The sequence below is a fragment of the Cololabis saira genome, chromosome 14 (assembly GCF_033807715.1).
Source record: "Cololabis saira isolate AMF1-May2022 chromosome 14, fColSai1.1, whole genome shotgun sequence".
NCBI lineage: Eukaryota > Metazoa > Chordata > Actinopteri > Beloniformes > Belonidae > Cololabis > Cololabis saira.
The window spans coordinates 30,347,392-30,369,915 of NC_084600.1; the positions used below are offsets into that span (position 1 = coordinate 30,347,392).

A 22,524-nucleotide genomic window follows, 5' to 3' on the forward strand; every position below is an offset into this window, starting at 1 on the left:
ATCTCTCCTTAAATGCCCCCATTATGCAATTTTGATGCCAGTTCATATTTATCAAGCACCACAATAGTCTTTTTCACTTTGATCGTGACTCCCAGAGGCTCTTTGGCCTAAATCCTCATTACTATGTATGCTTGCGAAACTGCTGGCCATGTATTATGCTTTAATCCCTTAAATTTAAGAAAGTGAGATGAACAAAAGAAGGGTTCCCAACTTTAGCTGGGTCCAGGATAGTTTTATAGGACCTTGACCATTACCAGGAACTTCTGTAGCAAGTCCCCTTTTGGTTAGTTACTTCAGCCCAGCCCTCCCCAAAAAAAAGGGAGGAGGGCTTGTCACGGTCCTGATTGGGTATGCCGTGTGCAGAAGATGACATACACTCCTCCTGGTCTCCCCTTCCAGTTTGAGTCTCTTCAGATTCATAGCCAACTTGGCATTTCATGCAAACACAGCCAACAGAACCACAGGAACCATCTCAGCTCCGTGTTTATCTCATCAAACCAGTCTGTTTTTCTTTCTCTTCGATGTCCTCGTGTTTTATCTTGTTAGCCCGTGGGTATAACTACAAACGAAACTAGCAAAAACTGTGTTTCCTAAGATACCAAACCCAGTTCAATATTTCAAATTACCTGCAAAGTGAAACTTACTGAAATTGGTGCAAAAAAAAACAACTGTCAAGGCAGAAAAAGCACTCCTCGATAATAACAGACAACAATGTAATGAGTTTGTGTTTCATGGGACGGGGTTCCACGCTATTCATGTGGTCCTACAGTCACTACATTATTGCTCATCTCTGTGGATCTTCCTCTGCTGTATCCATGTTTGTGTTTGCTTCCTCTTTTTTTGTCCTCTTTAGGCTTCTTGGACGCGACCAGACAAATACGAGGTATGGCTACTAAATACCGTGGCCTGAATCTAGTCGCCATAGCTCAGACTCACACTCTCCCCTTCCCCTGTTTTCGTTTTTAATTGCAGAGCAGAAGTGTTGTGATTTAACCCAAATTTTATGTGCTCTAGTCTAGATTATAGATGCAGTCTGAATGTTTAAGATATTAGACACGTTAGTACAGTTCATTTAATCCACTTTGTTCCCGTCCTCATTTAGAATAGCCCTATTTACTTGTCCCTAGTCATTATCGTGATTATTGTTGACATATCTCGTCTTGAGATGGGCAGATAGTCACAGTAACTCAGAGTAGTCGCTTGTTTCCCCTTTTCTTTTGCCATTTCCTGCCCTACGGTCTGATTAACTCTAATCATTGAAGTGCAACTTGCAGGATAACAGGGGACTTTAAGGTACACCCAGCAAGAATTTAGAAAAGAGAGTTTTAGTGAAACAGATTTGCACACCAAAAAAAAGAAATGTAGAACCGCTGAATGCATGACGAGTTTAAAAATGGGCAACATTCATGATTAAAGACCACGTTTATGAGTATTTTAGCTGTGAGAGAGACCAGGAACATACGTTTCTGGTGAGTTAGCGATGATGGATAACAGTTGCTAACAGTCAAGACTAACAATCAAGACTCAAGTGTGGTTTTTATGATGTTGGAGTATTAAAAAAGAACAAACTAAGACTCACTACCAAAAGATCAGCTGGTTGTCAGTTAGTCAAGTGACACAATGTGAAGCTTAAGGAAGCGGTGATGTTACTTTACGTTGCGTCAAAGACGGGGACAGACGGAGACAACTGGAAAATGAACTATAAGATTAATAAAGATTCCGTATACCTTCAGTAATCAAATACTCTATTGATCAATACATCTTTTCATTGAATCAGATGAATCCATCAATCAGATAAAAAAACATTTACAAACGAAAAAAGACTAATAAGAGAAATAAAATATATAAACTATTTTCCTGACGGGATTAGTATCAATAGGTAAACAAAGTGGCAAGACCTTACAAACACATACGTGTAAGTAAAGGTATTCTACCGAAGCACCACCTCCTGGGTGCAGCAGTAGTGTTGCCAGGCAACGCTGCACGAGTGTAAACCGGCAGAAATCGCGTGTTTCTGCTGGAGCCAGTGGGACGAGGCGCTGCCACCAATGGCGAGACTCGACATTTCTGGAGAGGAAGACGGAGCACAACGCGTGGTCCGGAGAGTTTCTTTCCGCACGCCAAGTGGAACTCACAGACAGTTCATCGAGTGAACGGTTGTAAAAGTCACTCACAAGGTCGAGTACACACTGTCATAAAGCTATTAAAAAGCTTTTTTGCTAATTTAGCTTTTTTTTATTTCATTTTATTTATTTATTTTTTTCTCTTTTATTTTTCTTTTCTATTTTTCTTTTTTTTCTAATCTTTATTGTAAGCGCTTTGAGACTTGTTCTTCAGGTGAAAATGCGCTCTATAAATACAATTTATTATTATTATTATAAAGATTGTTGTTACAAAGTTATTCCTACACAAACTGAGAACACGTTGTTAGGAAGTTTATACTGTCTCTAAAGACTCCAACACACAAGTCCAGTAGAGCTAAAAACCAACTCAAAAACTGCAATACGCAGAACAAAACCACCATGGAGGGACAGGATAATAAATACCACCCACGGTCACCTTTGTTGTTATGAAACGTCTCTTCACCTGCCCCAAACCCACCTGCCCAGCAAACATAGCTCTGCTGCGTCAGCAAAACTGTTTAATGGCGTCCCAGAAGCTCAGAGTTTGTGCAAACTCACAAAGATGATATGCACAGGGATGAAAACAGAAAAACAAGGCCCCTGAACCTCATCACATCTGCAGAACCTCCCTGTCACTTACATTAGAGTGCTGAAGCCCTGGCGTTGCGTAACACAATGCAGTATAGAAGAACCCGTTTCTTTTTCTCTACATTGTATAAAGTGCATTGACATTTTCTCAAATCCTTCTGTGTATATGGTACTGCAAGTTGCACTTTAACGAGATGGAGGTTATAAAGTGACTTGTGCATTAACGGATCAGCGAGTCCACGGCCCACTGAAAAACACTCTCTGCTCTGTCAAGTCTTGGTTGTGACTGGAACACTCTTAACACGATGGCATCTCCTTCTCATGGGCCAGGAGGCCGCATGTGTCTGCATCATAATCCGTTGTCACGGTAGCAGGCTCTACGGGTCACCTGGGGCCTCGTTTGTGCGTTTCGTGGCACTGCTTCGCTTCACCCGGACGAGACCCTGTTGGAACGTGGATGGCTTTGGTTTTTAGAGACGTGTCTGACATTTCTGCATCGGTACCTCATGGGCGGATGGACTTGTGTCTGGTAACATCTCTCAGATCTTTAGGAGCTAAATCAAAGCCAGCGATGAGGAAGGATGATGAGGGACACGTGCAGTCTCTTGGCCACGGATGAAACATTAACTCATACTTTTAAAGATAACTGACAGTTTCTAACAAGTTAACTCCATTACTCACACATCACACACACACAATCCTCTCAAGCTTGTTTTTCTGTTAAAATACAATTTATGTTGCTCCGATTTTAACTTTTGACGGCTGACAGCTCGGATCACTTTGAAATAGCAGCGCTGTTCCTCCACTGACAACTAGGGGGCTCTAACTGTGAGCTGTGCATAAACCAAACAGAGACAGCTTCATATTTTAAATGATGCTTAATGTCTGAATGACTAAGCGTCAGGATCTGATGATAGGTTTGCATATTTGTTGTGCAAATGCCGACGAAACTCGGGTCTGTTGGAAGTAAAATTGAAGCGCATTTATGATTAATGACGTGATAGAACGTGCTGTGAAAGTGGTTATTTTGCCTAAAACAAAAGCAGAGCTGTTCCACTTTGTCTTGATTTCACTGATAAGTGCACGTTAGAATGCAAAACGGCCTGACATTTCAGCAGGCGCAGCCTTTGATCCTGTGATGTGAATGCTAAATAACCTGGGATCTGAACACGGCGCTGAGAGGGTTCTCGTCAAAAATTGGCTTTTTATGTTATTGCTTATTTGTGGAGAGAAAATCGGGCTAAATGCTGCTGATAAATGTAAGAAAGCAAAAGAAAACCCACAGCTTCATGTAGAGGGTGTAGCTTCATAGTGCTGTTTATGAAGTTTGAAATGTTGACACCATCAGGTTGATCCAAAAGACCTGGAATCCAGAAACTCTTTACTTTGAACTGTTTCAGCACTTCCTAAAGCTACATCTTCATGTACCGGCTGTGCTCAACACTCCAGAGTTACATTCATTTATTATTACTGAGCTGATCGTAGAGAACAAGGGCTCTAAATGAAGTGAAAATATTGAGGCTACACAAACAAAGGATGAATTTGGCTCTTAATACCTCTGCCTTTCTCCTAAGTAGTAATTACTGAACCAAATAACCTGTGATATTATTGCTTAATATAATAGAATCTTTGATGGGTAATATTTCAAATCAATCCAAAAGCACCACTATGTAGCTACACCACGTCTGATCACATGGGGGCGGTACCACGTCGGTATTTCACAAGTCGAATTTCAGCTTCTGGCACATTATCCTGCTGTAATGTAAAACAGTTTAAAGGTATTGTGACATGAAAAACAAATTTTTCTTGATTTTTTGTGTTTTGTTGGGTGTCTTGACATCAATTACACCCAAAAAACAACGAACTTTTAACATTCAGTGTATTGTGTGCTTTCTGGGATTTTCCGCATAACTATGCAAAAATGGCGCATGTGGTTTGGTGGCGGACCCGCTAAATCACCGCCCCCTCCACCCAGCTCCCTGCCTCCTCTCCTCTCCAGCGCACTATAAAGGCTGATTTATGGTTCTGCGTTACACCGACGCAGACCCTACGGCGTAGGGTTACGCGGCGACGCGCACTGACGCTGAACCCTACGGCGCAGGCTCTGCGTCGATTTAACGCGGAACCATAAATCAGGCTTAACACGGAGCTGTTTAGAGCCTCTTCTGTTCTAATCACCGGAGGAAAACTGCTAAGAAGACCCGCGGCCACTGACTGGACTTAAGATAAGGGGACACTGCTGCTTGCATGCCTTTATTTTTATGATTGTTTGCTGTGGTTCGCCCTGCTGCTTTTCCGTGCATGCTTCGCCTGTCGCTCCCGGCTTAACTCTCCGACGCCGCTGTGAGCGTATGGCTTGGGTTGGAGGAGGTTTGGAGGAGGAGCGGCGCAATGATTGACAGGAAAGGGGGAAAAAGAAGCGTTTTTCACGGCGCAACAAAACACTGTCATAAAAAGCCAGGAATGGAGTACTAGAGTGAAGTTTTTCTTGTTACACTCTTTTAGACACATTTGAGGGATGTTGGCCAAGACTTTTAATAGTGTTAAAAGCATGTTAAAAATGATGTCACAATACCTTTAACATTGAGGTCAATGGAGATGAGCTCAGTGTTGGATCCAGACCATAGTGGTCAGTAGAGGGACTGCGGTCATTTTTCATTTTGGTTTCAACCTGGATGTTCTGGACACTTGATCTTTGAAATAAATAATTAGCTGCTTTGAACACTTCAATCAGAAGTCATGTAAAGAACATAAGAGACAGAGTAAGCCTTAAGAAGACGGGAAGTGTTTCCAGATTGCTGTTTTCTCAGTCTTTCCTCAAACTGGGAACTGGGATTAGTAAAATAAAAAAAAAAAAAAGCTAATCTAAACTGTGGCTGGACTGCAATAAATCATCAGAAGCATTCAGGTTCCTTTTTTCCTCTTTAGTTGTTTTGAGCTATAAAAGTCTAAATAACATGCCTAATTTCATGCTTTCTGGAACCCGGGTCCCCTCCAGCTGTTTCCAGTTCTGACAGATTGGACCAAAGTCATTCATGCAGCTCTTTTACAGGCAGAACACGAGTTTCAGCAGGTTACATGACATTACATTTTGTTTCCGCCCAACAGAGCAGAGGAGTCGCCCCCCCCCCCCCCAACCCATCAATGTGACGACGAGTTGCAGCGGTGAAGTTAACGTTATTCACTGCAGTTAAAGAGCGAACCCTCTTCAGATCCTTGCCTATTCACCTGCCTTCTTCTTCTGCGGTTTTATTATTAATTTATTTTTTTCCATTAACCTTTGGCTGTTTAACTTCTAACATCGCGGCCGCTCCTGTTTCACTGTTTGACAAGATTAATGCTGCCCTTTCCAAATGTTCCAGGACACTCCTTGGAACTGTCGGTAAACAGCTGGAATACTTCTGCTCATGCAGCACCCGGCGCCGGAAAGAATAACCACTCAGGCCACAATCCTAATACAACAAACATCATTCAATTATTTATAAAACGTAAACAGCGAGGCACGGGGAAGGCCTGAATTATTAACAAACAGTCGCGGCAGCTGGGAGGAAGATGCATGTCCCCCGTCGGTGTGAACCCCGAGCTGCCCAGAGGGAAGAAAAGCTGTTGTTTTATAACAGCCTGAGATTTCAGGGTCGCGCCTCCATTATTAGCCGCGTCGACTTTTCACAGGTAACGATTCGCTGCCTGACTCCAGATCTGGTTGTAGTGGTCCAACAGCTGATTTAGGTTACCAGGATCCTTATGGGTGTCTGCTGAACTGGTCCCAGGCGCGTCCGAGCAATAAACATCAGAATGCAATTTGCAGCAAATAACCGGTTCCACAGTTCCACAGGGACCAGAAGTTGAACATCTGTAGGTTTCAGCTCCATCGTAAGACTCCTGAACTCTCCTGTGTTGGCTAGCTTATGTCACCAAAACTTCAGATCTCACGCTAGACGACAAATAAGAGATTTGATGTCCTGCCGTCAAAACTGGACTTCTTATAAATGAATAAATTCAGTGTGCACAGCAGGAACAGTGTCGGTCCTGGATGTTGCCATCTGTGGTCATGACCACGATCATATGACGCTTTCTGTAAGCCCTCACCTCCAGTTTAACCTCATTACCTATATTCGGATTATAGATTTAGGGATATTTAGGTCTCATTTCTTCCCTAAGACCGTTGCTGGTGTAGGTCTCACATTTTTAGCTCAATATAACACTTGAAATGATTCGAATTGACAAAAACTGCATTAGAAAAGGTAATATCTGCACCGAGATGCAGAGTAAAGATCAGGCTTGAAGACAAAGCATGCACGTACCTGCGCCGTACCTGTGCAAAGCTTTGCAGATTGTCACAGCAGCCCTTTCAGCGAAGCGGAGAGTCTCATAAATGTGATCTGCTAATGAAAATAAAAGCAACATTTAACAGTCCATTTGTCTCAACTGCAATTATCCTGCTCTAGAAGCAATTACGTCCGCTGTAAACCTGCAGCCAGCCTGCAGCCAGCCTGCTAAACGGCAGAAGAGGTAATCACTGCACCGCAGCAGGCTGCACATCACTAACCAGCCCTGCATTTGTATTTTTTTCTCTTTTTACGGTTGCTGACTCTGCCAGGGATAGTCTAACCGTTCTCAGGTGCTGCTGGGGCAGTTTGAAACACAGAGAATATGCTGGAAAAACCTCTCTTTTGTTACTGAGGTGCTCACATTGAAAAGATGCAGAGGGACGTCTTCATCAGTGACGACGACCCCTGCAGTGTTCCCTCTCAGAAGAACCTGCATCCTTCATGCTTTCTCCGTGCAGCTGGTCATTGTAATGATTGTTCTTTTTCACTGCATCATCACTGTTTCTCCAGAGTTGAGGAGATCTGAGTTCAGCTCGCGGCTCCCGGAAGGACGCAATGCTGTTCACACACACTTCTGTGAATAACTCATTTCTTTTGTCCTTTGTAGAGCATTGACAGGAACGTTGTGGTTCGCAGCCACGCCCGAGTGTCCTCCCTCACCTTGAAAAACATCCAGTTCACGTACGCCGGACAGTACCTCTGCACTGCCAGCAACTCCATCGGTCAGGACAACCAGCACATGCACCTGGAGGTCCGCTGTAAGTGCCTCCGCCCGCTCTGCACCTGCTCCAGACGCTCAAACCCGTCGGCCTACACAAATCACTCCCAGTGTGTTGGTGTGAGGTACCTGGGAACAGAGCCGACTGGGAGATTTGCGAGGCCCTGTGCGAAATGGCCGGGGGGGGCCCCTCGCGCGCTCGCTATGCTCACGCGCGCAAAATTTTGGGGTTTTTCGGGTCGGATTGGGTGTCTATATGCGCAATTTTAACTTTCCAATTATCAGAATACTGGATACCTTCCCCTGCCTCATCATCATCTCGACTGCCTCGACGCAGGGCCCCACGGCTGCTTGAGACCTGGTCGGATCGGTGATTTTTGTAACAAATTTATCTAACGAGGCTTTCAGAGAGGCATTAAACTCTTCCATTTTCTTTATTTTTTTTTATTTTTTCATCCCCTGATGGAAATGTCCTGAATTTATATCGTTCTCTCGACATTGTGTGACAGTTTGTTCCAACTCCACCGTCTTGATCAGAGCAGCTTGTGTCTGCGCTTGGTCTGACGCAGTTGTATTGAACAACAGACACGCGCATCATTGCACATATATTTATTGATATGCACAGACTAGTACACATTTAGGTCTGTAATGGAACGTGACTGTTGATATTTATAAGGGAAAAAACGAAAAAAAAAATTTGAAAAAAAAAAATTGAAAAAAAAAAAAAAAAAAACGCCCATAGCGCCAGGCCCCTTGGGGCGCGAGGCCCCGTGCGGTCGCACGGTTCGCACACCCCTTGCCCATCCCTACTGGGAATGTCACAAAAACATGCACCAGGCGGTTGTACGCTGCACGTTCACCAGCTCACAGCCTGAAGTGCATTTAACCAGACAGGAGTGGTGGTTCACGTGTACAATCGAGACGCTGGTAGTCTGAGAACTGGGACGAAAACGACGACAAAAACAAAAAGAAGAAAGAAACACTTTACGAGAGCAGGACGTTTCCTGAGAGCACTCCAGAGTCCATCTCCGTGGATGGATGGTGCGGGGTCACTGGTGCCGCTGTGATGCGCTACCATGGAAACTGCCAGACCGCTGGGATAGCAGTGGCTTTATAGGCCTTTTTTTTTTGTTTTGTCCTGGCGTGTGGACTGCATTGAATCCACGGCGGTGTCAGGACAAAAGTCGTTAAATTTCATCCAGAACTTCATCAATCTGTAAAATAAATAAATAAAATAAAGACAATAGATGGCTAATTGGATTAATTATCCCTGCTCTCAGTGTGCATGCAGATTTTATCTCAACGCAGAGTTGTCTGAGGGGTTGCAGTTACCCGAACTAATCAGCGAATTATCAGTTAGCTGATTCACTGTTAGCGAGCAATTATTGATAAGAGAAGGTGCTTTGTCTGGAGCGGAGCTCCCAGCCTCGGCCCACTCGGCCCTCTCAGCCACTCTCGCACAATGAAGACGTTATCAGAGGATGGAACTGCCTCTCTGCCGCACAGGATGAGCCCATTAGCCGCGGCGCGCGCATCCAGGTTTTTGTAGCTGCAGGCGCGCGCCCACGTCTCCACCCACGTCTCCACCCACAGACTCATCACAGTCCTGCTGAAGTTCCACCTCCAGCTTCCGTCCGAGCTGCTTCCACCTCGACATGTTTGTTTCTGCGAGTTGTGACAGCAGAACAGTTTCTACGTGGAGATCCTGGAGATCCGCAGTTGTCTGTGATGACTGAACGTCTGTGGTGTTGGTCCGGTGGGAGTGGGGCGAGCCTCTGGTTCGTGAAGGGACAGTTTCACTGCAATTTTCCCGCCATATTTCAGCAAAAACAGAAACCATGTAACTTAATTCTTCCTCTGGCCAGCTTTTGGGCCTAGCTGATCAGCTTCCAGGAGAAAGTATTTCATCCGACTGCTGTACCGTTTACCATTACCATGGCGGCCGAGGGGAATGTTGCAGCCCCAGTGTCTGGTCCAACAAGCTAACGAGGCTAAACTTTTGTTAGTCTTGTTTGAAGCCTGCAATAAGGATAAAAAAAAAACAGTTCATGCAGACAAACCTAGGTCAATTTAACCTTGTGTTCATACTAGGGTTGCCACCCGTCCCGTAAAATACAGAATTGTCCTTTATTTGAGAAAAAAATGTTGCGTCCCGTATTGAACTAATACGGGACACGATTTGTACCGTATTTTCATTAACTTTTACACCATATTCTAGTTGAATTATTGAAATAAATTAACGTTTACACCATATTCTAGTTGAATTATTGAAATAAATTAACTTTTACACCATATTCTAGTTGAATTATTGAAATAAATTAACTTTTACTCCATATTCTAGTTGAATTATTGAAATAAATTAACTTTTACACCATATTCTAGTTGAATTATTGAAATAAATTAACTTTTACACCATATTCTAGTTGAATTATTTAAATAAATTAACTTTTACACCATATTCTAGTTGAATTATTGAAATAAGTTAACTTTTACACCATTTTCTAGTTGAATTATTGAAATAAGTTAACTTTTACACCATATTCTAGTTGAATTATTGAAATAAATTAACTTTTACACCATATTCTAGTTGAATTATTGAAATAAATTAACTTGTTGAATTATTGAATTATTGAAATAAGTTAACTTTTACACCATATTCTAGTTGAATTATTGAAATAAATTAACTTTTACACCATATTCTAGTTGAATTATTGAAATAAATTAACTTTTACATCATATTCTAGTTGAATTATTGAAATAAATTAACTTTTACATCATATTCTAGTTGAATTATTGAAATAAATTAACTTTTACACCATATTCTAGTTGAATTATTGAAATAAATTAACTTTTACACCATATTCTTCACCTGTATGTATATTATACATCTGGGCTGATGTGGACATACGTAGCATAGGAGGCTATTTCAGTTGCTAGTATGGTTGGATGTCTGTACAGTCATGCAAGTTAAATGCTATTAAAGCACTTTAAACTTTAAATCAAAGCATTTTGTTTTTTCATATAAAATAAACACATTTTTATTCAGTTTAGAAGTTTTGGGGCTTTTCTTTTTGGCTCCTGCGCTGCTGAAATCAGGGCGTCCCTTATTTCTATTTCTGAAAGGTGGCAACCCTAGTTCATACAGAAGGTATAAAAAACACAGTTTATTTCTATGTTGTCATAAATCTGTTCCTCAGACTGAGGAGGAACTGGACAAACCCTTCTGTGATGTCACTTATACAGTAGTTCCTCTGAAGCCTCTCTTCCATGGCACCACATGTTGCCACTCTTTAGCTAATCAGCCCACGTGGACATGCTGGCTTTCGGCCTGCCGAGACCTGTTTCTCAGCGTTTTTGCCATGTTTGTCCGCTCTGATGAGAATGAACCCTGCTGTGGTTTCAATCAGCACCGCCGGGTTTTCTGGGACGCCCGATGAGTGACGTCCTCTCCGTATGCTTCCTCAGACACGCCAAAGATCCTGGGCATGGTGACAGTGTTCACGTGGGAGGGAAACGCGGCCAACATCAGCTGCGAGGTGGACGCCCACCCCGAAGCCTCGGTGGTGTGGTTCAGAGACGGCTTCCAGCTGCCGGCCAACGCCACCAACATGAAGATCTACAACACGCCACCCTTCAGCTACCTGGAGGTGATGCTGCAGGCAGCGGACAGTAAACGCTGATTTACACACACACACTCTCTAAGACGTGATTATAGATCGAGGTAATCCAGAAAGGGACAGATCTAAAGATCTCCAGAGAGATGATAAACTGACAAATATGTTGAGATGAAACACATTAATTACTTTAATAAGGACTAAAATGCTGACTGGCTTCAAACCTTTGTGTTTGTCCCTCAGATCACACCCGAGTCTCAGAGCGACTTTGGGAGCTACAACTGCACAGCAGCCAACATGATGGGCTCTGAATCCAAGGAGTTCCTTCTCATCCAAGCAGGTTTGTTCGCTTTAAACCAGACTATATCATTTATAGGGGTGTAACGATACACTAATCTCACGATACGGTACGATACACGATATTGAGGTCACAATAACGATGCGATACGATATTATAGCAGTATCTTTTTAACAACCTTGAATGAGGAACATATGACTGGAAAAAATGTTTTTTTATTTGAAAGACACAAAATACAAAACAATACTGTGTGTTTGCCCTATTGTTACAGTTTATAATGCTTTATAACTGTTTAAGTTTTAAAGAGAAAGCCAGGCCAACCATTTTCCACAAACTGAACTAAAAGTAAATGTCAGGTTTGCATTATGCATCTTCAGTTTCATACAAGTACAAATATTTTGCCACAAACTGAATAGTTTCTCTCATGTATGATTTGACTTTTTTCTTTTCCAGAAATGTAACAACTAAAATTAAGTAAATAAAAACATACAATTTTACATCATAAAAAAGATTGATTCATGCTCACCTTATAAGTGTAAGAGGAGATTTATTTTTGTTAAGAAGGTTATTTTGGTAATTCTGGGTTCATTATTTTATAAATATAATCTTTATATTCTGATGTAAATCAGGGACTTTAATGACACTAGTCATTTTATCTGTAGTGCTTAGTATGTTTTAGATTGGGCGGAGTGATACGCCACAGTACGGCACTAGCTGCTGTGTTGACGTTCTAAAATCCTACACTGTAGAGCGGACAGTAAAGTACTCGCGAACTCTGAAGAAGTTTTCCCCGACCCGAAAAAGGTTTAATTTAATAAGGTAAGGCTTAACTCTACACCAGACTTAAAGGTTCAGAGCTCAAAACTCTAAAAGTCCGTGATCGGGACCGCAAAACGGAACTAGTTTCCCTCTGAGCGGAGGAAGATTTTGGTCCGCGAGTCGAGGCGCGGTCGGCACGCGTGGTCGGATGCGCGTTACTAGTCAACACAATAGATTAATATTAATAACATAATATCGCGATACACTTTGTCACCTCCACGACACGTTTCGTGACGTTTTTGTATCGCGAAATTTCGTGGCACGATATATTGTTACACCCCTAATCATTTATGACGCTCGCCGAGGCCTGTCGGCTCTGAGACGCAGCTTCGGGGGTTTGGGGGATTTTAGTTACCGGTAGTATTTCTTTAATCTTTACATCTTTGGGGTGCTCTGACATCCACTCCTGAGAAGGTTGACATCCGTCCTAACTGTTGTCCACTTGTCATTAATCGTTCTCAGAGCTGCGGAAACTATTATATTTTTTTCTCTAAGGCCATCGCTCATGCCTTTCCCTCTTTCTCATAAAATGTGCAGACCCATCAAGGGTTGGTAATTACCTACTTAAATCCTACGGATGCTGTAAGGTGCATACTTAGGATTGCCTACTTTTTATTCAATGTTGTTATATTGTGTCTTTTTGGTTTCATTTATGTTAGAAAAATAACAACATTCTTTTTAAAAAGTTAGGGTTGTGTTTGTGCTATAAAATCCATCATAATTTTTGTAAACAAACAAACAGGATTTAAAGAGGGAGTTCCATATTTTGCATATGACTGTAAAATAAAGTGTTTGTGTGAATGAGTGATGGAGGTAAAACATCGTAAAGAGCCTTGCACAACACAGACAAGTTCAGAAAGGAGCTGCTCGTGCACGGCGTTCACCATTTGCAGGCAATTCCAGTCATAAAACTACAAGAAAGGTCCATTAAATTATCCATAAAACTTTAAGATCAGGTCTAAAGACGATCAAAAAGCATTTTAGAGAGCAGCGGTGGATGAAATATGAATCCTGCCAGGATCATTTGAACGAGCTGCAGAAGCGTGACCATCGTCAGCTCGTGGAGGTACACGTGGCCAGACGGTGCGCCGTCAAACTCCTGTACGAGGTCTGTTTAATTACACACACGTTCTCAGAGACAGCCGCCCACCTGGATCCAGACGCTGTTGATTACCTCAAAATGATCACCAGCGTTGTACCTGACGATTTGTGTGCAACAACATGAGGTAGAAAACGACAACAAAGACGCATGGCACACAGACGGGACGGGAAGAAATCCAGTTTAATCCGGCCGGCACCTTCATTTGGACTCGAGCCTGGAAGCGTCACACGCTCGAGTTAACTCGTGACACCTTGCACAGCCATCGTGTCATCCTGCAGGCTCTTTCAGGGTTCTTGGGTTTATTTTTTTTTCTTCACCGCTTGGCTCATTAATGCACCTTAATTGTCTCCCTGTACCTCTCTCCCCCTAAATAAAATATTATTAGTTCAGTATATTGTTGCTGTCTGCGGTGTACGTGTGAAAAATGCAACATATAATGCAGCTTCTGCCTTTTAGATGAGCAGCAAGTTTACATTTTTACATCCCATCAAATAATTTGGAACCAGACCATCAAGATGAGATCAAAGTGTTCACGTCCAGCTTTCATTTAAGAGGTTTCACAATAATATGAAACTTACAGCCACTGTAATCCACGTACTGAACCTATAACAGCATTTGGACAATTGACTGAAATTAAGTTAATTGTCTGGTTGAGGTTTTATCGCTTTGTTCCTTCAAGACAAATGAAGCTGATTAAAGGTCTGGAGTTGATATCAGACGTCTAGTTGGGAGCGGTTTGACTGGTGCTACAGATGCGAGGTCTGATGAGATCTTGATGCAAGTGAAGGAGGCTGAAAAAACTATCAATCTATTAGAGATAACTAAAACCTTGTGCATCCTTAAAATGAAAAACAAAAATTAAATATAAGCACCTGGAAGACCCCAGATGACTACCGACGTGGAGCGTCACAGAATTTCCTTGGTGATGAAGGAAGAGGACAAGCATTAATGTCAAAGGATTTTCATCCAACTATTAGACCTTATAGTTCTATTTACAGTTATGTCTCTGTGTCCAAATACTTTTGAATCAGTGGAGATACTTTGTTTAAAGGGACATAAATCCTAAATCTTTTTATGAAACCTTTCAAAATAAAATTGAAAGTCTGCACTTTCGTGATGGGTTTTCTTTTCTCTTTTAAACACATTGTTCGTTGTGATCTATAGATGGACAAATAATAAAAACTCCTCCTCCAAAAGCATTTGGACCTAACTGCGTATAAAGTCCTGATACAGTGGACTTGTCAGCAGCATATTCTACTAAAGTTCACTTTCATCCCCGTTAGCCACAAAGGGCCCGATTTACTAAGATCCTAAATAAAGAGTACTAAATTGCGTGTGCACTGAAAAAGTTTGCGCGTGCTGTTGTTGTGTGTTTTGCGGGTGATCAACTAAGATTGCGTGCGCAATTGATAACAGGTGCAAACTGCAGTATTTAAATGCAGTATTTAAAAAGGTTTTAATCAAATGTAATTTACGAAGGATGATTTCACGTTCAATAAGATAAGTAATCAATAAAATACAAAGGCTTGGCCTGCTTGTGGGCGAGTGGAGGGGGGCACAATAAAAGAAGGTGGCAAGATATAAGGCGAAGAACTAAAGAAAAAGTGGCCTTTAATAAAACTTGTGCAACCATTTTTAAAATAGCATGCAGCAGAATAAAGACTCTCTCTCTGCGTATTCTTTGATTTTGGATGTCGCCTCCTTGCCACAATAACAGCAGCAGCAGATTAGCACCTTCCTTTCGAACGTATTAAATACAGACGCAATCACAATACACGCAACTACTTTCAGGCTTGGTAAATCTCATTGCGTGTGGTAAATTAACCTATTTGCATTTTCCCCTACCAGTATTTAGCGATTTCTGGTGGGTACGCCCCATATTGATTATTCATCAGGGCAAAAGTACTAAATGGATTGCGTGTGCTATTCTGCGGATTTCAGAGACGCAGTCGTCTTTGCACACCGTTAGTAGATCAGCTCGCACATTGGTTTGCGGGTGCTGTCAAGTTTGCACACGTTTTTACACACGCAAACCTTTAGTAAATCAGGCCCAAAGAGTTTAATTTATAAACAAATCCGACAGTTTGGTCAGGGTCAGAACCCTGAGCCTCATGGGCCCATCACCGGCAGCATACCGACCATATCACAGCCCACTGAGCAGTCCCTCCCCAGGTTCCTCCAGGACTGTTCCACATCCGTCAGGACACCTCGGTATTTCCCTGAAAGGTCCTGAGGAGGATGCTGGGGAGGGGGAGGAGTTTTGGGATTCCCCTGCGACCCTCTCGGATGGGGTTTCTGGATACATGGATGGACAACCATGTTTGAGACTGACGAGATTGTTAGGAACGGATTTTATATACTGATCTCATCCCTCTAACCTTGGAGGCCGGTTTGATTGAATTTATTTATTTAAAACAGGGATAATGCACAAAAAAAACATTAATCTTGTAAAACAAGAAGAGATGCTTTGAGCCAGGTTATAGCAACAATTGCTAATTTCCGCCTGTAGTCCCTGGGCAGGTAAAGTGCTAAGCAGATACAATATTAAGATTAATTGAAATAAGACATAATAACCATAATATTTAAAAATTTGACAGAATGCACTAATAAATAAAAGCACGGAAACAAGAGCGCCAAATCATAAAGTGCACAATAGAGACCAACAGCACATACACTCTCTCTCACTCTCATCACACATTCAAACACATACACATACAATACACAGATAACAATCATCCTCATCCTCAACCACACTCATAACCAGACACATACACACACTCACATAGGCCGGTGGGCTCCTGATGACAATGACGGCAGTAAATGTTGGTTTGTTGGGAGTTAAAACAGATTTCTGCTTCTGTCGAATGTATTTATAGACTTTTAAGATGACGTTCTGTAAGTAAAAACTCTTTTTTTCTTTATCTGCTGTTCCAGTGGTACCATCATCACCAGAAATCCTACAAGTGGAACCTTTTTCCAGCACAGCGGTGGTGGAGTTTGAGGAGCCCGAGTCCTCGGGAGGTGTTCCCATCATCAAATACAGAGTGCAATGGCGTTTGGCCGGAAGGGAATGGACCACCAAGGAGTACCATGTCGGGGATGGTGAGCCTCTCCTCCTTATCTGTGTAAATAGCTCATCTTGGATGTAACTTCCCACCGCGCGCCGCCGTGGGTTTCTCTGGATGGTGTTTAATCGGACTCTGGGGGCAGATTGAAAGTGGCTGCTGTGACAATGATTTGTGCTCCACAGGATCCGGGTCTGAGTCGGAGTCACCACCATCTTCCCACATTTGCCTGATGGGTTTAAGGGGGAGGGGGTGTCGTTTGAATCGCGCACAATGAATCCTGGCGTGTTATTTAACGCCTGTGGCTTCTCCTAAAGACAAAAAGGACAAAGTCTTGAGTTTATAGAGTTTAGAGTTTATTAATTTAGCACAAAAAGATGCATGAAGCACTGCGCAAGGAGGGAACGAAGTTCTATAGCGAACTTGTACAAGGTTCCACCCCTGTCAAAAAAACAAAACAAAGGACAAGCAGACAGCATGCATGAGCTAAACAACAACAAAAGACAAAGATCAATAGCAACAGGAATTCAAGTACTTGAAACAACTAATAGTAAAAAACACAAAGAAAGAACAAAAAATGTGACAAAAGCAGAACAATGAGAAAGAATATATAATTAAAAGTCGATAAAATTAAAGGTCGAGTAGAGAAAGTAAATTAGGTTCCTGTGGAAAGTAAAAATTCCTTTAGGTTTTTTTTGAAAATGCATTGGGAGGAGGTGGACCTCAGTGAAGAGTTTAAGTCAGACCAGAGCTTGGGGCCTCTATAAGTAATGTTGAATTGGTGACTTGAGGTTCGGGAGGACGGTATAGATAAGCTATTGTTACTAAACCTTGTTTGATATGAGTGAAAGTCTGTTGTCAGAATAAAGAAATTGTGAAAAGTAATAGGCAGATCTTGTTACCTGTATATAAACTTATGAATACAAATGAAATGTGCACCCTCAACCCCCGGCTGAAGGCTGCTAGCCACGGCTGACCGGCCTCCAGCTCGTCGTCCTCTGTCAAGCTCGAGGATCCTCCGGTTGACCCGCCTTCAGGAAGCCTCCATGTTGACTAATGAGCTGTGGACATAAGAAACGAGTGCTGACAGAGCTAGAACAAAGTCCAGCGGTGAGCTTGGTTAACTTGCGGGCAGGGTGACGGTGGACCCTAGCGGAGTACCTCTAGTCTTTGTTTCAGGTCCTCAGCAGTTTTCAGTTCCTCCCAACATGGCGGCGTGCAGTCAGAGAAACGAAAGAGCCGTCAAACACCCTTCAGAAAGCCTGCGGGCGACGTCAGCTGGGGCTGGTCGGGTGTCTCTTACAGCGTCTGTCGTCTTCACAGAGCAAATAGGAACCGCTTTCACTCCTCATTATAAAGTCTGGGCAAGGTAAAATATTGATGTCATACGACTTATAACAGTCGGGGATTGTAGCGTACAGGAAACATTTGTGCCGGCGCAGCAGCAGGTAATCCCAACATGACAGGAGCCGGGGACGGGGAGAGCGGCAGAACACGGCGCGTCCTGAATGACAGTCGGATCCGACAGGCCTGGGATAATTCCCCCGTCCTTCTCCGGGTCTGTGCCGCCTCCAGATCTGGATGGTTTCGGCCCGTCTGCCACACGGGACGTGTCAGTCAGCAGCTGACAGGCTCAGCTACCAGCTCAAGGTTTAGGAGACGCCTGTCGTGCAAACATATTCACCGAGCAGAACACACAAACAGACTCCAGCCTGAACGCTAACCGCCAGCAGGAAGATCTCACTCAGCTCCCACTGCTGAGTGCGCTGCTCACACGGAGAAGGAATGTTGTTGTTTTGTTCTGGTTATGCAAAAGTATTTTGTAAATTGAGGAGCACTGATCTCCGAGCTGTTGAAGCTGCAACGAGCCAAAGGGCTGAGGAGCATGCTGCTGCTCCTGCTGCGGCCCGATGAATGAGTGGCCTTTGCGCCTCAGAGTGCCGTGAACTTGCGCTGCCATCACATGTTTAAACGCGGTACTGCTGGATGTCGACACCACACCCACCACCGTGCACGCTGGGCCGTATGCGCCACTCAGCTTCCAGAGGCGCTTGGACTTTGTGAAATGTGGAAAAACTAAACAGAATTCAGAGAGAAGAGAGAGAATAAAACGTCAGATATTTCCAGGAGACTGAGGCCCGTGGGTCAAATCCGGCGCAGCGCTTCATCTTATCTGTCCTGCAAGAACCTGCAAAGACAATTATGTACTTAAAATATAATCATCTCAGAAGCCGACATGAACTGGAAGGATTTTCCCCAGAATGCATCTTGATTTCATTACCTGCACTTGATGGCAGCATCTTAAAGAAGCCGTTTCCTGCGACAGTTTAATGGTAAAGTCACTGAATTGAAACAAAAATGTCCAAGAAAATAAACACTAGTGAAGCAAAAACATGTCTCTGCTTAATAGAGACGAGCCGGTTTATTTTTAGTGGCCTGAGGGCCGATTCGTCTGCTGAGCGTCTGCCACGTCTCTGCAGTAGTAATGGATTTATGTCTGGTATTAATAGTTAAACGCAGAAGCAATTATGTAAGGTGATGATGATAAAAATAGTCATGCAGCTGCTGCACGACCGGCTCTGTGGTGCAGGTTCCAGAGATGCTGCTTGAAAATAAATAAAAGTCCCACCTGGCAGGGACAAATATAGGACGGATTGGACGTCTAAGAAACACTGGAACGGAGGGTCGTCTCGTTCTGGAGCTGCTCAACGGCGTCCTCCATATAATGTCCTCTTCTCATGTTTGACATACTGTAGATTTCTTTTTTCACTCCTCTCTCAAACCGTCTACAGCAGGGGTCGGCAACCCAAAATGTTCAAAGAGCCATATTGGACCAAAAACACAAAAAACAAATATGTCTGGAGCCGCAAAAATATAATTGTATAAGCCTTAGAATGAAGACAACACATGCTGCATATATCTATATTAGTTATAACTGGGGAATTTTTTTTTTTTATTATGCACTTCGAGAAAAAAAGTCGAAATGTTGAGAAAAATGTTGAAATTTCGAGAAAAAAGTTGAAATGTCAAGATTAATGTTGAAGTACAATCTTGAGAAAAAAGTTGAAATGACGAGGAAAAAGTCGAAATGTCGAGAAAAAACTCGAAATGTTGAGAAAAAAGTCAAGATTTCGAGAAAAAAGTCGAAATGTCGAGAAAAAAGTCGGAATGTCGAGGAAATAGTCAAAATTTCGTGAAAAAGTCGAAATGTTGAGAAAAAAGTCGAAATGTCAAGAAAAAAATCGAAATGTCGAGAAAAAAGTCGAAATGTCGAGAAAAAAGTCAACATTTTGAGAAAAAAGTTGAAACGTCGAGATTAAAAAGGAAAGGAAAAAGGAAGAAAAAAAGGAAAGAAAGAAAAAAAGAAGAAAAAAAGAGAAAATAAAGGAGAAAAAAAGAAGAAAAAAAGGAAAAAAAAAGGTCAAACATTTTTGAAAAAGCTCCAGGGAGCCACTAGGGCGGCGCTAAAGAGCCGCATGCGGCTCCAGAGCCGCGGGTTGCTGACCCCTGGTCTACAGTATCGTCTCTGCACGCAACATAACAAATAATGTCCTCAGAAGTGTGTTTGAGTGGCAGGTGGACCACTCAGTCTGTAGGATGAAGTTAAGCATCGTCCCGCTGAACGGTGCGAGACCTTCTTCAGATCGGATGCTGCTGTTAAACCTGCGTTCACCCTTCAGGACCGATGTGTCCTCTCCAGATATGCAAGATGGAGAGCTTCATCCAAACCTGAATCCATTCCTCTTGATGAGGAGTTTCCGTCCTTCAGTCGTAAACGGAGACGTTTATCAGCACTTGTGGGTTTGTTTACGAATCACGAGTCATCATAATGCGACGCTGGAGGCATTTCACTCGCATGTCAGTGAGGAGGACGTCTTCATGCTACAGAAAGTTCTCACCGTGGAAACAAAACCATCCAAACACACTAAAGTCTGAGCTTAAATAACTGTTTGTGGGACTGCTGGAGATAACCTTTCAGAGAAGACGAAGGAACCAAATTACCTCTGGAGATCTCATCAGAGCACGGAGCATTTCGGCAGAGACACCAATTTAACGTCGGTGCTAAAAGCTGTGAATCCTCCGAGCCTCGCGATTCTTCGTCGCATTCATCCAGCTTCTCCTAGCGGTCGCCTGATTTGCTCTGAGACTTCCCCTCATTGAGATTTTAATCTCATACAACATGCTTCTCAGGTGTTTTTCTGACTTTAAGTATGCTCTCACCCATGAAATTACTTTTCTTTGTGTTAAGCAGAGAGATTTCAGGCAGCTGACTATTTTATTCAACAGTCAAAGTTGCTCTGTTTGTAAGGTTAACGATTAAATTCATTCACTCTGCTCATAAAAATCACATCCACAGATTCTGCTGACGGCATCTCTTAATAAGCGTTTTCTCGTATTACACCTGATAGCCTTTGTTTTACAAGAGATCTTCAATTTAATCTATTTTCCTCCAATTAAATGTGTAACAGGAAACCCCAGAGCCCCATTGCAATTACAGATAGGCCCATTTATGGGATCCACTCTCCACGAGCTTGACCCGCCTTGGCCTCATCCTCATGTTCCACTCTCTCCATCCGGGATGTGGAGAAGGAGGCAAGGAGGGTTTTAAAGAGAAATTCTTGTCTTGTGGTACCACTTAGTCCCACTAGAGGCGCACTTCACAGTAGGAAGTTATATTGTGGCACGCTGCCCCCGTGTGGTCAGAGGTTGAATCGCTACAGTGCAGGCTGGGTTGAGGTCTGGACTTTGTGTAGACCAGGGGTCGGCAACCCAAAATGTTGAAAAAGCCATATTGGACCAAAAACACAAAAAACTAATATGTCTGGAGCCGCAATGAATGAAAAATGAAAAGTCTTGTATCAGCCTTAGAATGAAGACAACACATGCTGCATTTTTCTATATTAGTTATAACTTGGGGAAGATTTTTTTTTTTCATTATGCACTTCGAGAAAAAAGTCGAAATGTCGAGAAAAAAGGCGAAATGTCAAGATTAATTTTGAAGTACAATCTTGAGAAAAAAGTCGAAATGTTGAGAAAAAAGTCAAAATTTTGGGAAAAAAGTCGAAATGTCAAGAAAAAAGTCAAAATGTTGAGAAAAAAGCTGGAATGTCGAGAAAGGAGTCGAAATGTTGAGAAAAAATTCAAAATGTTGAGAAAAAAGCTGGAATGTCAAGAAAAAAGTCAAAATGTTGAGAAAAAAGCTGGAATGTCGAGAAAAAAGTCGAAATGTTGAGAAAAAAGTCAAAATTTCGAGAAAAAAGTTAAAAAGTCGAAATGTCGAGATTAAAAAGAAGAAAGAAAAGAAGAAAGAAAAAAAGAGAAATAAAGGAAAAAAAGAAGAAAAAAGGAAAAAAAGAAAAAAAAGGTTTTTTTCACAGGTTTTTATACAAGCTAATGGACGTTAACATTAGAGCTAGCCAGTTAGGTTAAGTTACAAGGTTGGTAAACGTTGGCTGCGCTGTTTCTTACCTTGCTCTACGCTGACTTTATTAATTCCAGCTTCACCGTCACCACCTTTTTAAAATATTTGTGTAGAGAATCTATGAGGCCTCTATTTTCTTCTTCTCTTCTTCTCTTTTCTCTTCTTTTCTGAGCACCAGACTTGTGCTGACCGGACATTTTGACCATTCTAATGGTTGAATTAAATGATAACGTCAAATTTTGATCAGCGGCCAAACCATTTTTGTGTTGGGGGTTCTTGACCACAAGGACAATTAGGAAGAAAACAAATAACAAGCTTTTATGTAACTCAAATACTACATATTCTTTCCACAAATAGGCATATTTTGAAACATTTTGAAAAATTATTCCATAATTTAATGAGAATTAAATAACGAGTGCTCAAACACAACAGATAGTCAGAGGT

At 42.3% G+C, this 22,524-nt stretch overlaps 1 protein-coding gene across 14 annotated transcripts in view; it reads left to right on the forward strand.

The window, feature by feature from the left end:
• The window catches only part of ncam1a (neural cell adhesion molecule 1a), a 383,668-nt gene that overhangs the window by 298,290 nt on the left and 62,854 nt on the right, over positions 1–22,524 (forward strand). For 8 of the 14 annotated variants that reach the window (XM_061740349.1, XM_061740348.1, XM_061740352.1 and 5 more), the window contains exons 9-13: positions 854–883; positions 7,650–7,800; positions 11,226–11,407; positions 11,618–11,714; positions 16,528–16,695. In XM_061740349.1, the coding sequence (XP_061596333.1) occupies positions 854–883; positions 7,650–7,800; positions 11,226–11,407; positions 11,618–11,714; positions 16,528–16,695 (628 nt within the window). The remainder of the gene's footprint in view (positions 1–853; positions 884–7,649; positions 7,801–11,225; positions 11,408–11,617; positions 11,715–16,527; positions 16,696–22,524) is intronic. The other 6 variants (XM_061740350.1, XM_061740351.1, XM_061740355.1 and 3 more) reach the window with 1 other exon arrangement.